Source organism: Mauremys reevesii, linkage group 4, assembly GCF_016161935.1.
Source record: "Mauremys reevesii isolate NIE-2019 linkage group 4, ASM1616193v1, whole genome shotgun sequence".
NCBI lineage: Eukaryota > Metazoa > Chordata > Testudines > Geoemydidae > Mauremys > Mauremys reevesii.
Window position 1 is genome coordinate 130102646 of NC_052626.1, and position 17256 is coordinate 130119901.

The 17256-nt window shown below is 46.6% G+C and overlaps 1 protein-coding gene across 6 annotated transcripts in view; it reads right to left on the minus strand.

The window, feature by feature from the left end:
• The window catches only part of LOC120403556 (TBC1 domain family member 22B-like), a 58265-nt gene that overhangs the window by 28413 nt on the left and 12596 nt on the right, over positions 1-17256 (minus strand). For 5 of the 6 annotated variants that reach the window (XR_005597589.1, XR_005597588.1, XR_005597587.1 and 2 more), the window contains exon 4: positions 5525-5629. Coding sequence is in view for 1 of the 6 variants with exons in the window: in XM_039534766.1 (XP_039390700.1) it covers positions 5525-5629 (105 nt within the window). In the remaining 5 variants the exon portion in view is untranslated. Of the gene's footprint in view, positions 1-5524; positions 5630-6348; positions 6481-7413; positions 7535-17256 lie in introns of all 6 variants that reach the window. The other variant, XR_005597591.1, reaches the window with a different exon arrangement.

Sequence of the window (17256 nt, forward strand, 5' to 3'; positions counted from 1 at the left end):
TGCTTCTCCAAGGAGCTGATCAGCCAGGGGGTTTACTCCACTTGTGCTGAATCTGCTGTTGAGGGAAGGGAAGAAGGCTTTCTGCTCTACGGGAGGAGTGAAGTTGGAGGCTGTGCATGGGATTCTGCAGCAAAAGCTTGCCAGCCCCAAGGAACTTGCTGGGGTGCTGATTTTATCCTGGCAGTTCCTACGTGGCTCTGGCTGCCTCCAGCAGGGATGCAACAATTGCCAGCCATGCCCGCTAACAGGGACTTGAGCAGAGAGGCCAGTTCCTAGACTGGATCATCCTTCTTCTCTGATGACTTCGGATCAGGACCTTTGTCCAGGACACTACACTTTACCATTGTCCAGCAATTAGTTCCACATTATGGAATTTCTTTTCTGTCTCAATTTTCTTTTCCTCTCTCCCTCTCTCAGAATAACAACAACAAAACCCAACACCTTAAACATTGCATTACAATCTCTGTGTCCATGAAGAGAACACAAACGCTGCAAAGCCAGGCACCCAATGCCAGGGCATGCCAAAGTGAACGTTTCCCAGGCACCCTTAACGCTGTCCCTGGCCTGGCTGCATTATTCGCCAGCTTTTCAAGCCTGCAGCACTCACAATTGGTGCCAAAGTTTCCTGAGAGCTCAGCTTCCGTGTAGACATCTAAGGAGGGGGCTAGGATTGCAGATGTGCTCAGTGCCTGACAGCTTCCATTGAGAACCATGGCCTCTGCTTTTGAGTGTCTAAATGGAAGCTGAGCTCCTTTGAAAATGGACCCTGTCATACAATGTTTAATGACATGATCCCCTTGCAGGAGCTCAGAGCCTCTGAAAATCGGGTCCTACTTTATTTCTCCTACCTTGTTTTGTAAGTAAATGAGAAGGGGTGGTTTGGCTGCTAAAGCAAAGAGCTGGATGCTGGGCCTCCTGGGCTCTCTGTCATAACCGTCATCTGTGCACTGGCCTCGAGTTTGTTCCTTTGAGTCAATCAAGGTAGCTAAGACCTTTGCGAAGGCCAGTCTGGACCCTCCCTAAACCAGTGAGACTCAGACTGAGGCTTGCGAGCCACAGGTGATTCTTTAATGGGTCTCCTGCGGCTCTGTTGCTGTCTTGGTTTTATCGCTCTCATCTCCAACGAGACGCAGGAAGTGGCCTGCCAAAGGGGCCCTTTGCTCTGACACTTAAAAAAATGTTATAAAAAAAATTAATAAAAATAAAAAACCAGCGGGGAGGAATTAATTTGATGCTAATTCCTCTCAAAAGAGAAAAATCAAGAAATGGAAACAGAGGCAAGTCTCCTATCATGGGCTGCTGCACATCAGAGCTATCATGTGAGAGAAGATGGATTGATTACTCCCCTAGAGCTCATGTTGCTGGGTATTAGAAATTGACCTGAGGCATAGAATTCAGATCTAGAGTTCAACCACCTCCCCGTGTGCGCACACACGCCTGCTCGCAAAGCCCAGCATATTCGGATTTGGGTTTGGGGCCAAAATATTTGTTATTAATCAGGATGTGGCGGACGGTTCGGGCAAATAATGTCTAGTCCAGGTGTTGTTCATGAGCAGATTGCTTCAGCTGCCTGTGGTTTGTGTTATGTGAGTGGCCACCCAAGTCCAAATCATATGGAGGTGATTACGCTTCCTGATTGGATTGTCAGAAGCTTTTAAAAACTGGAGAGTTGGGAGTAGTGAAAAAGGCACTTTGTGGCACAAATAATCCTTGTTGCTAAATATGGTAAAACTTTTGGGATCCATGATCATTTTCCCCAATATCTGACGGCCATCCAAATCCTTGGGAATAACCAATAACACAGCCCTATGAGTCAGAGTCAACGGAACCTAACACTTTTATTTGCAAAACTATTGGTGAATTGACCTAGTTTACTATCCAGTCAGCTCTGCCACAACATAACCTGGTCTTTCAATGTCATAGTGACCAGCTGCTGTTCTCCACTGAGGACATATGGTCACCCCGCAGGGACAAAATTGTTTCAGATTCTTATTTGGATAAGAGCTTGGGGTCTGTGGGTAGGAAGAAACATGGCGCTCTGCCAAGAAAAGAAGAGCAAGTTTCCAAAATTCTTCAGAGTTTTTTTCCCCACCACTCTTCTCCAAAAGCGTACACAAAACATTGCAAGGGCGTCACCAGCCCACCCCATCAGCGGGTTGGGCAAATGATCTGGGGGACTCATGAAGCCTGCACAAGCTTCCACCCCAATTTCTACTGCAAATAGCACATGGTAAGTAAAAATGTGGAGCCCAGTCCTAAGGCCCCGACTCAGCTTTCACTCAGGCAGGATCTCCATCAAAGTTAATGATAGTATTAGTCAAAAAATGTCCATTGACGTTTGTTTTTGACATTATGAACTTATTCATGAAGAATAGCTGCTCTCCACAGAAAATTTCAATATTTTGATACAGAAATGCTGCCGTGCCATCCCATTGGCATTATAGTTAGGTTGTCTCATGTCCCTGTTCTCTTCTATGGGCCAGGCTCCCCAGACAGACTACATCTCCCATGATGCAGCAGGGCCAGGGATTCCTGTGATGCATCACCTCCCCTCGCCAAACTGTGGTTCATCATGGGATATGTAGTCTGACCACAGAGCTTGGCCTATAGAGGAGAATGAGAGCATGAGGCATCTGAACTACAACTCCCATGAGGGCATAACCCAAATTTTGGGTTTCAGCCAAAATTTTTCAGTGTTCAAATTTCTGCCAAGACATTGACATTTTCTGCAGGAAAAAACCCTAATTTTCAACCAGCTGAAGTCAAGGAACCTGAAAAAGGATCTGACCCATAGAAGTTAGAGATGAAAGATACAGCATGGTCTCCAGAGCTTTTTCAATCCAGTTTTAATCAACTCAAGCCACATCCAGTACATCTTGAAAAATAAATAGTTTCCCAGGCCCTTTTACATCTCCTGCTTTAATTCCTGGTCAAGATCGTACCCTGCATTTTAGGGGGCTGCGATGTTGTCTAATTAAAATATAACCATGCAAATCATTATTGCTACCACTGTTCTATAAGTGCAACGAATCTTATACAAAGTATAATACATGACCAGAAACGGTTAAAGAACTTGCAGGCTGAATGCCCCAGACAGGGCCAGCTCTAGACCCCAGCGCGCCAAGCGCACGCTTGGGGCGGCATTTTGCCGGCAGGGCCGCAGGCGGCTCCGGTGGACCTTCCACAGTCATGCCTGCGGGAAGTCCACCAGAGCTGCGGGACCGGCGACCGCCAGAGCGTGCCCCGCGGCGCGCCGCCCTGCTTGGGGTGGCGGAATTCCTAGAGCCGCCCCTGGCCCCAGAGCTCACCTTTAAAGTCATGTTAGAAAGGTATGCGAATGATAACGAGAGCCATTCCTGGTAAATAGGCTAGAACTTTGAAATGCAAATCTGTATTGTTAGAAGTGATACTAATTGTGTGCATCTGAAATGCTACCCCTGTAAACAGACAGTTCCAGTCTGTCACTATAGCTCAGGGATTGGCAACTTTTGGCACATGGCCCATCAGAGAAAGCCCCAGGGGGGTTGGGATAGTTTGTTTACCTGCAGCGTCCACAGGTTTGGTCGATCCCGGCCGCAGTTCACTGTCCCTGGCCAATGGGGGCTGCAGAAAGTGGCGGCCAGCACATCCATCGGCCCGTGCCGTTTCCCACAGCCTCCATTGGCCGGGGACGGCGAACCACGGCCAGTGGGAGCTGCGATCGGCTGAACCTGCGGACGCTGCAGGGAAACAAACCGTCCTGGCCTGCCAGCGGCTTTCCCTGACGGGCCATGTGCCAAAGGTTGCCGATCCCTGCTATAGCTACTAATTCAGAGATCAAAAGGGAATATTAACATTTAGATGAATCTTGGGTGAAATAAGTCATTGTCTCTTTGAAGTTTGTGATAGACTGCCTAACGGATAAATTGCCCTATGTTAATTTGTGTAACTAATTACTGGTGGCATTTATAAAACTGAAGGTTACATCGAAAGCATATTGTTTACCCAGGACTGTGTGGTCAAGTGGATGCTAGACCACTGTATAAAATACTGTTGGGTCCATCTCAGACCTGCTTAAGGTTTCATGCAGGTGAAGCCTAAGCCACAAGGACTGAGATCCCAGTTCTAACTGGATCACCCTGAAATATAAATATTGGACTATAACCTATGGACTATTTCTGAAAGAACTCTTTGCAGCTACAAAGCTCACCATCTCTGCTATGAATCTGAATGGAGAAACAGGGCTGTGTGTACATGTCCACTGAAAATTGCTTCAGTGGCTCAGTAACATCCTGGAGTGAAAACAATGAGGAGTCCTTGTGGCACCTTAGAGACTAATAAATTTATTTGGGCATAAGCTTTCATGGGCTAAAACCCACTTCATCAGATGCATGGAGTGAAAAATACAGTAAGCAGTATAAATATTACAGCACATGAAAAGATGGGAGTTGCCTTACCAAGTGGGGGGGTCAGTGCTAATGAGGCTAATTCAATTAACGTGGAAGTGGCCTATTCTGAACAGTTGGCAAGAAGGGGTGAATATCAAAGGAGGAAAATTACTTTTGTAGTGCTATTTAGGCATAAGCTTTCGTGGGCTAAAACCCACTTCATCAGATGCATGGAGTGCCAAATACATGCATCTGATGAAGTGGGCTATAGCCCACAAAAGCTTATGCCCAAATAAATTCATTAGTCTCTAAAGTGCCCCAAGGACTCCTCATTGTTTTTGCTGATACAGACTAACACAGCCACCACTCTGAATCTTGGAGTGAGTTGGAACTCCCAGTAATGAGAGCCCCATCTTCCCTCAGCGGATAGGACTGACACCACAATTCAGGAAGCATCTATATTCAGGTCAGCCCTTAAGCCTGAGCTTAAATCCCATGGTAGTCAACAGGATTTAAACATGTGCTTAAAAGTTAAGCACATGCTTAAGTGCTTTCCTGAATCAAGATCTAAATCACCATCATGGGCTCACTGACAGATCCACAAAAAATAAGTTTTTCCAATTAAATTGCTTGGGTTTTTGCGGTCATGACATTCTCACCAAAATCTGAGATTTTTTTTCCAACCAAAAAGACCGGCACCAAAGCAAAAAGAACATCAAGGCAAATCTTTGTCTGGTTGCAATGGGTCACGTCATATAGGTGCTGTTTTCCAGACTTTCTGAGCCTATCCCATGTGGCAGAATCTGGAATAGAAGCCAGGAGTCCTAATTCCCAACCCCCCACACCCTTGTGTTTAATTTCTCAACAGAGCAAGCAAGGGCACTTTATAATGCCTCGAAAGAGGTGGGCCCTTGTTACTATATAGTGAAATGTTCTGACACACAAAGCCCTGCAGCGGGAAAGCCTATTCGTTCCTGTGCACAGGCACCAAGAAGAAAGAGACACTTACTTTAATGCTCCCTGCTCCCCTGCAATTAGGGCTGTAAGAAAATATCCCCATCATTCTCTCTTTCACTCTGTGCTGTTGCTGCTGCTGACAATCTGTAGGTGAAGTTTCTGTAGCAAAAGGCAACAGGACTCTTGGACAAATGTCTTACCTAGAAGGTGGGCATGTTCTCCACCACGATTGGTGCATTGCTGGCATATCCTCTGGTGCTTTGTTAATAAGCCGTCCGCGATCATTGATAGCCTGTGCTTGTCTCCTATAAGAAATACAGAGGGGTACTATTGAATAACATTGGTCTCCTGTTTGAAAAAAAAAAAACTCTTCCTGCAGGATGGATGGAATCTTAAGGACCCCAAGCTTCTTCTACTGAAGAGCTCAGCCTGGGGACACACTGCTGGCCTCTATGAACATGCACACTTCTGTCCTCTGCTAGCAGCTATCTATTATAGTACCTGACACTGCACCAGTCCTGCTGGCCGTGGCTCGCCTAGAGAGATCTAGCAGTGTTGCAAAAGCCATACTGTGCCAATAGTTACAGACCAGGCCATAACCTGTTTGTTCCCATGTGTTCCTCTTCTCTAATTAAACAGATCTGTTTCCGATACCCTCTCTCAACCTCTGGTTGACTGGAAATCCCCTAACTAGCGTGGGTTGTTTTGTTGATGCCATGGAGAAAGAGAGAGTTCCTATGGAAACCGCTTGCTCCTCTCCTCCTATCCCCAGCTGGGAGATACCGGTGCAAGGACCTCCCAATAATTCCAGATGCCTCCCACTGGTGGTTTTTGAAGATTAACGCCCTTCTGCTTCAGATAAATTCATAGCTGGTGGCACACACCCTCCCAGCCCCCGTGAGGATGACTGCCCCATAACCATGCTGGACATAAAGTCATAAGGTTAAGGAAAGAAAACAAAGTCAGTTTCTAGTCACTGCCTTGGTGAGCCAGTCAATTGCCCAGCAGGGGATGAAGCCCTCACATCTCAAGGGTGCTCTTGAACATAGATCTGGGCTGGAGACAATTGCTTTCACAGAAGCTTCCTTTCTTCAAGCCTGTTTGCCCTGGTAGGATAAACCATGAAGCTTTGTGCCAGGGTGAATGGAAAGGTCAGCTGCAAAAGGGAAAATAAAATAAATTCTCAGACTTTCATTATTCTTCCCTCTAATGCAATCCTGGCCCTGGAGCCTTTTAAATGCTGCATCTTTGTATAATTATGGGTTGGGTTAAGTTCTGTTGAAAGCAGGGTGTGTAATTACTGCCCTCACTCGGGATAAGTGTAAGAAACAATTAAGCTTCTTTGTAGAGCCATATATCTGAAACAATAGCAGCAGCCGTCGTCATCTCTATTGTCTGTCACACAAGTATGGTGGCCACCTTCCCAAGTCCCATATCTCCAGCCTCTAGCAGCTATAGAAGGCTGCTGCACAGCCATCCCTTGCAAGCAACACAGCCATGTGGCCTGCATTCTCAGTCCACTCTGTTGGCTCCCTGCCCATCTCGGGATGCAGTTCCAAACTCTCCCCATTTCTGCTCCAGCCTATATTTCATGCCTTCCTTTCTTGTTCTTCCCTACATTCATCTGGTACTAGCTTGTTTTAGGTGTCATGTCCCAGTCTCATCATGGCTGGTGCAAGACCAGCTCCTGCCCTCTGGAACAGCTTCCCTGTCCATCCCCATGTGCCAAGCTTTTCCAGTCTTCTCTAAAACACCCTGCTTTTTCCCAGCCCTCATTGCATGTGGCTCTTAAACTGAGGTTTTCAAAGGGTCCTAGGGAAATTAACACCAAATCCAATTGATTTAGGCCCCCTTGAAAAATCCCACCCTTAATTTCTCATTTTCTCTGCTGTTTAATTGTACTATTGCCCAACGATATTTTAATCACAATACTAATCAAGCCCAGATACTGTGCAGACATATACGAAGGCAGTCTCTGCACAGAAGTGCTTGCGAGCTTTGTTATCCCTGTTTTATAGAAGTGAGAGGCTTTTCCAAGGTCATTCACCGCGGCAGAGTTAGGATTAGAACCCAGATCTCTATCCAGTACCTTAGCCATCCTTCCTCTTTGGGATAGATACAGTTGAAAGACGCCACAACAAAGAAGTTGAGTTACACTGCATCACCACTGCTGTATGGAAGAATTTCTTCTTGGTGGGATTGGCTAGGACCTGTAATTCAAGGGACATTGAGTAGCTCATGGATGAGACAAAGCTACTATAGCTCTGCAGGCAGCCTCTAGCAACTGTCATCCAGGGCAGAGTTTGATTCTACCGGCCAAGAAGAATGAGGAATATCCAGCACTGAGTAAACCCGAAGGCTAAATTCCTCCTTGCATCCTATAGGTACGTGCTCAGTCTGAACCAGAGTTCGGGTTCAGTGGTAGAGCAGCTAGAGGAAAAAATTAAGGCTAAAGAAAGATGGAGATTCAATTCTTTTCTGCCCTCACCTTAACAGAAGGCAATTCCCTCCAGGGGAGGGCAGAGAGACATACTCCTTCATTTCCCAGCACTGATGCTGCAACTGAGCAAGACTAATGGTCTTCCGATAAGAGCCACAGAAGCTAAACTTCAGAACTAGTCCGTCCAGTTTCCTGCAGATTATAAAGAGCTTGAGTCGGGAAACTGTTAGTCATGGGCTGATGAGTGCAGGCAGGAATTCACAGATTCCCATTAATATCACCCTACATGTGGAATGGAAGGAGCAGGTGGCAGACGATCCATGTGGTGCTCCCCATGGGAAAGTGCTTGGGACGGCAGTGAGATGCCCCAGCTCCACTGCTCTCTCAGCAGACCTCAGCCGCTCTATCTTCTCAGCTAGATGGCTTGTACCACTTTCCATTTTGAATCCTTGTATTAGATTCTCTCCTCTCCGCTCCCCCGCCCCCATGACTTGACCTAAATCCTTCACCCACTGTGAACTCATGCCACTAACTAACTCAACCTGCTTGGCTGTGGTAGATCCTTTCATCACTGCGAAGTCTATGCACCATATAAGTCCCGCTTACGCCTTTGGAGCTCACAAGACCCGACCATGAGCTTGAAGAACGCTGGCCCCATAGATGAAGAGCACCAATCTGGACTCCATGGTAGCTGGAGGTGAGTGTAGCTAGACCTTGGCTGGACTCCAAGGACCATGGCGTAGACTATGCCCTCGACAGGAAAAAATTAAGCCATGAAACAGCGAGAAATGCAGACAAACCACAGAGACAACCGGGCTTCCGGCTGGTTCCCAACATAAAACCCCATTCACATCAACTGTTTATTGAAACTCGACTGGAGGGAAGCAGGGAACTGGGAGTGGAAATGCAGGGCCCACAACTCTGTTTGGTTGTGGCTTTGTCTGTTTTTCTTTAAACAAAAATAAATCATTTTATGGAGACAAATCATGGAGGCTAATTGGAGCCAGCTGCTGTCTCCTGCTAGGCACCTGAAGCGGGAAATTCCTGGGTGAGCCATAGGGATGGAAGTCTCTCCCTGAAGCCATAGGAAGAAGTCAGAGGTTTGGTAGCGTTGGTGGATTTCTGTCCAAGTATCGTGGTGTCCAGCCTGCTCACTGTTCACTCACAGCAGCGGTGACCATCACAGTCCCATCTCGTGCCTCTGTTATGACATTTTCACAGGAAGGGACGGATTTTCTCCCGTGATGCACCCTCCCGGTTTCTCAGGATTCCCAGAATCATGGAAGTGAGACCACAGTTGTTACAACAGCCCTTGCACAGAACTCCTCGTCTCATTCAGAGAGAATGGAATTAGTCATCGGATCCCAGGGGAATAAAAGAAAGAGTATGTGCCAATGCCAACCCCGGGGTAAGCAGCTGTAACCCCCATGGAAGTCAATAGTTGGTGCCCCTGCTTACACCAGGTTGGAGACCTTTACTGGTGGTAACAACAATGATGGCAGGTGCTCAGCTGGTGTCAATTGGCCCAGAGCTGGTGAAGCTCCAGTAAAGTCAATGGACCTGCACCAACTTACCTCAACCCCAGGTCTGGCCCCATAGGTAGCATTATCAACAGCACCTAAGTGATTTAGGAGTCTCAGGGTGGGTCTAATCTGCAAAAATAGACCTGCTAAAAATAGCTGGAACTCAAATCCAGGGATGGGTGTTGGCCCTCAGACACTGGGCTCCAGCCCAAGTGTCTACACTGCTCTTTTTAGCCCTGTAGCACAAGCCCAGGGAGCTGACCCAGATCTTTTTCTGAAGTCTAGACATAGCCTCAGTCTCTTTGGCTTTCAATAGAACTCAGGCCCCTAAATGACTTTAGCCCAGCTGTCCAAAGAAACCTATTCAGCAAACGAGCAGCTAACCATGTACCTTCAGCAATGCCTAGGAGCCTGCAGAAACTGGGTGTTGAGATGGGAGTGTTTGGAGAAGGATTGAGGTGCTTGCAGTGGGGATCCGTGGGATGTGATCTTTGCCGCGGAGACCAGATTTCCAAGCACTCAGCACCCACAACTAAGACTGTGCTCAAGAGTCCAGCTCCCATTTAGGGATCTAAATAAGAGTTAGATTTTCAAAAGAGCCTGGCTCTCATTGTGACAGTGCTGGGAAAGTTTTAACAAGAGCTTAACACCCAGCATGCTGAGAGCATGCAGCGCTCCTCTGAAAATCTGGCCCCAATTATGGGCGCTGAGTATTTGCAAAGGAGCAGCAGAGCAGAGGTGCTTGCTGAAGGGAGATTCTGGGGGCCTGCAGGGTGTAGAAGGGGGTAAGGTGCAAAGATGCTGTTGACAGCAGGTCCGTCTGTACCAAGATCAGACAAGAAAGAAGCTAATTCGCTGCACCAGAATTTCAGGAGAGAAGGCGTGACTCAACATGCCTCTAAATACTGAGCATGTTCTTTGCAGCCAGGCTGGGGTGGGGGTAAGGAAGAGTGGCTTGACAGTGGTTGCTCCATGAAACACAAGCTGTCTCTTTAAATTTCAAGTAGGACAAGCCAAAGTTTTTTCTGGCTAATAATCTAGGCGGTGTATCCCACCGACTGGGGCCTAAACCAACAGTGCATGTACCAGGTAATAGGTTTCAGAGTGGTATCCGTGTTAGTCTGTATCAGCAAAAAACAAAACCAATGAGGAGTACTAGTGGCACCTTAGAGACTAACACATTTGTTTGGGCATAAGCTTTCGTGGGCTAAAATCCACTTCATCAGATGCATGGAGTGGAAAATACAGTAGGAAGATATATATAGCAGTACATGAAAAGATGAAAGTTGCCTTACTAAGTGGGGGGTCGAGACAATATAATTAAAGTGGGCTATTATCAACAGGACGAAAAGTCACTTTTGTAGTGGTAACCAGGGTGGCTCATTTCAAACGGTTGACAAGAAGGTGTGAGTAACAATCGGGGGAAATTAGTTTTTAGTTCTTGTAGTGACTCATCCACTCCCCGTCTTTATTCAGGCCTAATTTGATGGTGTCCAGCCCCCAAGCTGAAGCAAATACTCACCAGCAACTACACACCACACAACAAAAACACTAACCCAGGAACCAATCCTTGCAACAAACCCCGTTGCCAACTCTATCCACATATCTATTCAAGGGACACCCTCATAGGATCTAACCACATCGGCCACATCATCAGGGCCTCGTTCACCAGCACATCTACCAATGTGATATATGCCATCATGTGCCAGCAATGCCCCTCTGCCATGTACATTGGACAAACCAGACAGTCTCTATGCAAAAGAATAAATGGACACAAATCAGGCGTTGTAGGATCGTTAGCGGAGGGGCTCTTTGTCCTCCGGGGCGGCTGGGTACCAGGCCGCCTCACCACACAGGGGTGACACCACAGGCTCAGGACTTAGGCCCTCCAGCAAGGGCCAAGCAAGCAGTTCAGTCTATAAAGGCCTGGGTCAGGGCATCGGGGCGAGGGGGAGACTGCCACCCGTGAGTGGGGGTGGCATGGGGGACGCAGGCCCACCCACTCCTCTGCATCCCAGCCCGGGGCCCTAACAGCGGCAGGCAGGCTGCTGCTGTGTCAGTGGGGATCTGGGGACGTCCCTCAGGGAGCTCGGCACCGGGAGGCTCCTACCCTCCCCCGTGCTTGCTACCCCGAGGAGCTGCCGGAGCTCCCCCGTGCTTGCTACCCCGAGGAGCTGCCGGAGCTCCCCCGTGCTTGCTACCCCGAGGAGCTGCCGGGGCTCCCCCGCACCTACTATCCAGAGGAGTCGCCGGAGCCACCCTGGACCGCTGGCTCTCAAAGTCCTTTCTTAGCCAGCACTAGGCTCCACGTAAATCATGGTCAGAATTTTCTTACAATTGTCCCTTCTCTGGCTGTTCCAAAGACCCAGTGAGGTGTATGGAAAGATACTCCCTAGGCATGACATTTGGAAATGTGCTCTTCTCAGCCCCCAGCCATTCGTATCTAGGCAATGTCATAGGTCAAAGTCTGTGGGCTTTTCTGGTTAGTTACCGGGAAGTGAAACAAGAGCTGACAAGGATGCTGCACTGATTTTTATTGTCATCATTATTTTACTGAATAGCAATAGGATGAGTTTTCTTCGCTTGACTCTTGTAGTTTTGTCACCTGCCTGGAAAAACCCCAGCATTTTGGCTGAGATTCAGTGTAATACAGATGTACAGTACCTTCTCTATCAACCTGTGTATATTTCATTTCAAACATTTACCTTAATAAAATTTTTAAATCTAGTACCTGCTCCCTCTCCCATGCACAGCAATGGATTCACCAACCTCATACTTCTTTCCTATCTCTGATACCTATGATCCCCTGGGAACTGGGAGCACTGAGATAAATGGACTTCGGTCTCTCAGTAGAAATGGGAATATTGCATTCCTCAATGATTCACAGTAAAGATCCCTAATGTACCCTATAGCAACAGTGCATTAGTGATAGAGCTGGGAGAATAATTCTTAACAGATTATGTATTAGACCAATTTTGCTTTTCCTCCTCATGAATCATGCGTAAAGCAGATCATGTTTTTCTCAGATTTATTCATCATTCTCTGAACAGTGTCCCTGACTAATTCTTGCTGTGTTGCTGATTTGCAGGTGGCTTCTTGGGAGCATTTAAAATTTAGAATGGATGCATGGGTCACATGGTGTCTTCCTCTTCTTTGATTGGATGCGCATAACTTTTTGTATCAGATAGTCAAGGTGAATACCTGTGTAATGTGACCCCAATGCCTCTGGATGGGGATTGAACCTTGGAGGTCTGGGTCTAAAAGCATGAGCCTCTCCTGCCTGAGCTAAGAGATTGGATTCTGTTAGCACAAACCCAGTAGTGGGCTCATAAACCAAAGGAGACAGCACTACATTGTGGCAGGATGTGTTACACTTGTATTTTACAAATTCACAATTCCCCCTCTGGAAAAATTGCCTAATAATTGCTTGAAATTTGCTCTGATTCTGGGGTTGGCCCAATCCCCGATGAAGACAAAGCAGTCTCAGGGGCTGTCCTTATGTCTACCCAGCTGCCTGTGGATCCTAGGGGCTATTTCAGGAGCCAGAGGTAGCTGGAGTGTGGCAGTGCATGCTCATTTTCTACAGAAATGTCCCCAAAATGACCCCATTCATGGGCAGCTGCTGGGTGAGTCACATAGTGCCATTACGCCAGCTATATGCCTACACAGGGAAATTCTCCATGGCCAGTTATAGAGGTTTTATAGCTCCTGTGCCAGTGAAGCCAGGGCTCTCGTGAGCTGGGCCATTAATTTTTTAGATCAAATATTTAATTTCACCAGCATCCTAATCTGTAAAGTGGGCTAGGAATTTGACAGACCAGGCCCAGGTATGATCTGGGTTATACAGAAATCCATCAAGCAGCAGATTATTCTGAACAGTGATCTTTTTGCACCCTGTCCATGGGAAGGAAATACTAGCAGCTAAAAATTGTTGCCAGGTTACTTTCCAATGTAGTCATGAAGGAAACATTAGTCAGTGCTCTGCATTATTACTACTCCAGTGGAACATCAGCAGCCAACCAGCTGATCGCACTAGAAACTGCTCTGTCATGCACAATAGCAGCATTGTTGAATGATGGGCTTTTCCATTTGCAAGATCTTCAGAGGGGTGGGCTCCAAAATGAGATGCAAATGACTATTGTTCAATTAATGCATGTGTTGCATCTCTTATTTTACAGTGATAATTACCCTACGGAAACACAACCCTTCAATGGAGCTACGCTGATTTACAGCAGCTAAGGGAATGACCACACTGCGATAAAAGACCTGCAGTGCGGCCGCCGCTGGCCCAGGTCTGCTGATTCAGATTCATGGGGCTCGGGCTCCAGGGCTATCAAATTGCAATATAGACATTTGGTCTCAGGCTGGAGCCTGGGCTCTAATTCCCTGTGAGTGGGGAGGGTTTCAGTTTTGGGCCCCACACTACAAGAAGGATGTGGATAAATTGGAGAGAGTCCTGCGGAGGGCAACAAAAATGATTATGGGGCTGGAGCACATGACTTATGAGGAGAGGCTGAGGGAACTGAGATTGTTTAGCCTGTAGAAGAGAAGAATGAGGGGGGATTTGATAGCAGCCTTCAACTACCTGAAAGGGGGTTCCAAAGAGGATGGATCTAGACTGTTCTCAGTGGTAGAAGATGACAGAACAAGGAGTAATGGTCTCAAGTTGCAGAGGGGGAGGTTTAGGTTGGACATTAGGAAAAACTTTTTCACTAGGAGGGTGGTGAAGCACTGGAATGGGTTACCTAGGGAGGTGGTGGAATCTCCTTCCTTAGAGGTTTTTAAGGTCAGGCTTGACAAAGCCCTGGCTGGGATGATTTAGTTGGGGTTGGTCCTGCTTTGAGCAGGGGGTTGGACTAGATGACCTCCTGAGGTCCCTTCCAACCCTGAGATTCTATGATTCTATGAAAACCCAGACTCCAGCCCAAGCCTGAACAGCTACACAGCTATTTTTAGCCTTGCAGCCTGAGCCTCATAAGCCTGAGTCATCTGACCTGGTCTTTGAGACTCAGTGCAGCAGGTTTTTTATTGCAGTGTAGACGTACTCTAAGAATCTGGGTTTCTCCCCACCCTTCACAAAACAGTAATTTTTTTCTGCTCTTTCGGAGCGCAATAAAATTAAAGGATCTGACTGGGTCTGTATTATAATGGAAATATTACACTCCCCCAAGGGACATCAACCTTGCTTCAGACCATGAAATTCAGGTAATGACCCATAGTAAAAGTGAATTAGTGTTTAATTCTCCATCCCTTGTAGACAGCCTCCTAATGGAAATTGATTTCTAGGTCCCTCCCTCCCTCCATCTGCCATTTAACATGCATTTGTAATGTCTTTACTTTAGATTCAAGAGGCTTTGCCAATTTTGGTTAAGAGGGAAGTGGAGGGGAGATCACAGAGAGCCTCTGGTTAAAAAATGTTCTGATATGCACCACATGGATGATTAAAATTGCAGAAACCCATTCACACACAGAGAGCATGTTCTCTCTCTCACTCACACACTGTTGTACACAGAGAAGACATACTTGCACTGGGCCAGCTTCTGAGCTAGTGTAAATCAGCATAACTCTATTAATATCCATAGAGTTACTCCAATTTACACCAGATGAGGATTGGGCCATCTGTCGCTCTCATTAATGCACTAGCGCACAATCCCACAATCCCACATGCAGGACACATTCTCACCTACATACAAGTTCTTCACATAACACTCATATACACATACACACTCGTACATGCACAGACACTCATATATACACCATTCACACATGTTCAAATACTCAACACATGGTCTCTCATACACAACGCATTCACACCACATACACAAACAGAACACACATTCATTCTCTCTCTCTCTCACACACACACACACACACACTGATTCACAGAGGGATTCCCTCAACACATCAAGCAGAGATGTAGAGGCTCACATACTGCGTGTATGTGTGAATTTGACAGGTTGGATCCGCCCTCTGCAGACAGTTACACAAACACCACTAAAGGGATCTTCAGTAATTCTTCCAGACTACAGGCTCCACACACATGCCCCTTTCTCTGCTACTTCAACGTAACTCAGATGACAATTTCTTCATTGTGTAGAAGCAGGAACAGAGCCAGAGGCTGGCCTCAGAAATCTATCTGTTTGCTTCTTGTGTTTTCCTGGTGAGGGGGGGAAATCAACTGGGAGAAGGTGAGTGAAGGCTGTTGTTCCTATAGATTTAGCCTTGTCAGTATCAGTAGCTATGTTCCAAATTAGAATGTTATGACAATGAAGTGTCTGTTTCACCCCTTAGTTACTTCAGCAATCTGTAACAAAGTAGCCTAGCATTTCCAGTGTCTGTTTGTTTGTTTGTTTTGCAAACCCTGGCAGTAACAATTTGCTCTGCTGAGCAGAAACTGAAATGCAGCCTGTGCCCTTATATAATTTTAAATTAGGATTGACTCCTCTTGTTTTGCTCAGTGCAAGGCTGGTTTTCTGGCCCATAGACGCTTCAATAGTGCCATAAACTGTCTGGTAAATGACTTGTTTATTTGCTATGACGCCTGTGTGTATTTGGTCTTTACTTTGCTTGTATTCTGCTGGCTCCAGGTTTCTAAAGATGACCTTTTCTTGCATAATATTAATAATTAGTATGGGCTGTCAGCGTTAGTTCTGGATCAAAATCCAAAACACAGAAGACTATTCAGGTCAGTTCTTTTCTCCTGATCTATGTCCCCCGAAAAGTGCAAAGTAACAGAATAGATGGATTCCCAGGGACAGTGGTGCTGCAACTATGGGTGCAAGGGGTGCAGCCGCACCCCCTGCCTTGAAGCAGTAATAACAAACACTAAATACATGGTTTCCATTATCAGCACCCCCACTATAGAAACTGTTCCAGCACCCCTGCCCAGGGACTTTATTTTCTGAAAGATGTATTCTGAACCTCTCCCCCTGCCCCTTACATTGCCAAAGACAACCACCTTTTTGAAGTCTTTTGCTCAGACTCCCACAATGATGCCGAGCATGATCAGTATGATCTTTTACTGTCGGGAAGAACAGCCCACGTGTTCCCACAGATTAATGAGACTGGGTTTCAAGTTATGAATGGATCCAAAAAGAAAGGGTTGGTCCACTGAGAGGCTAGACAGGCACATCTCAATCTGCCCCTGAGGATGAGAAGCATGTTGAGGACTGGAGGCCACTCATCCCTGATACGACTTGCCCACAGTCATGTAAAGACTGTGTGACTGTCTTTAAAAAGGGAGGGGGTATGTAATGCCTAGGACAGGGGATTGAGACTCAGCATTCCTTGGTTCTGTGTGCCTGGATCTGGAAGGGAATCACTGTATGACCTAGACAAGTCTATAAACCCCTCTGTGCCTCAGTTTACCCCTTTGTGAAATGGGGGAGAATAATCCCTTTCTGCTTTCCAAGAGTGCAGGAAGGATTAAATAATGTTAGTAAGGCACTTTGAAATATTGTGATGAAAAAATGCTCACTACAGATGTTTATTTAAAATATAACTATATGGTGAGAGATAAGCTGAAGAGAGAAGAAAATGGAGGTCCCACGACAAACTGTCTGTTTTTCCCTACTGAGAGGAGCATGCAGCAGAGAGATAATAGCTGCATTGAGAGGTCTAGCAGCATACATGTAGGAGAGGGTGCGCACTCTGTGAGCTGTGGCATTTGGACAAGCACTGAGAAAAGTGACTTCAGTCCTGTCTTCTAAGGATGGTTTCAATGCAGCCATGTTAGGTAAATAATGAAATTGCATCAACCAGTGCAATGACAGCGAGTGGGGATGGGGGGTAGCCACTTTGCCAAAAAGACCTCCAAGCAATTAGAGTAAGGCAAAGACCTGGAAGGTCTTGGTCAATATGGAAATAACCAATGTCCTTTGAAAATGATGCTCACTTATTGCTTTTTAGTCACAAAAGGCCAGGACCAGCCACCCAAAGTCCAGTTCAATCCAGTAAGGAGGGATGTGGG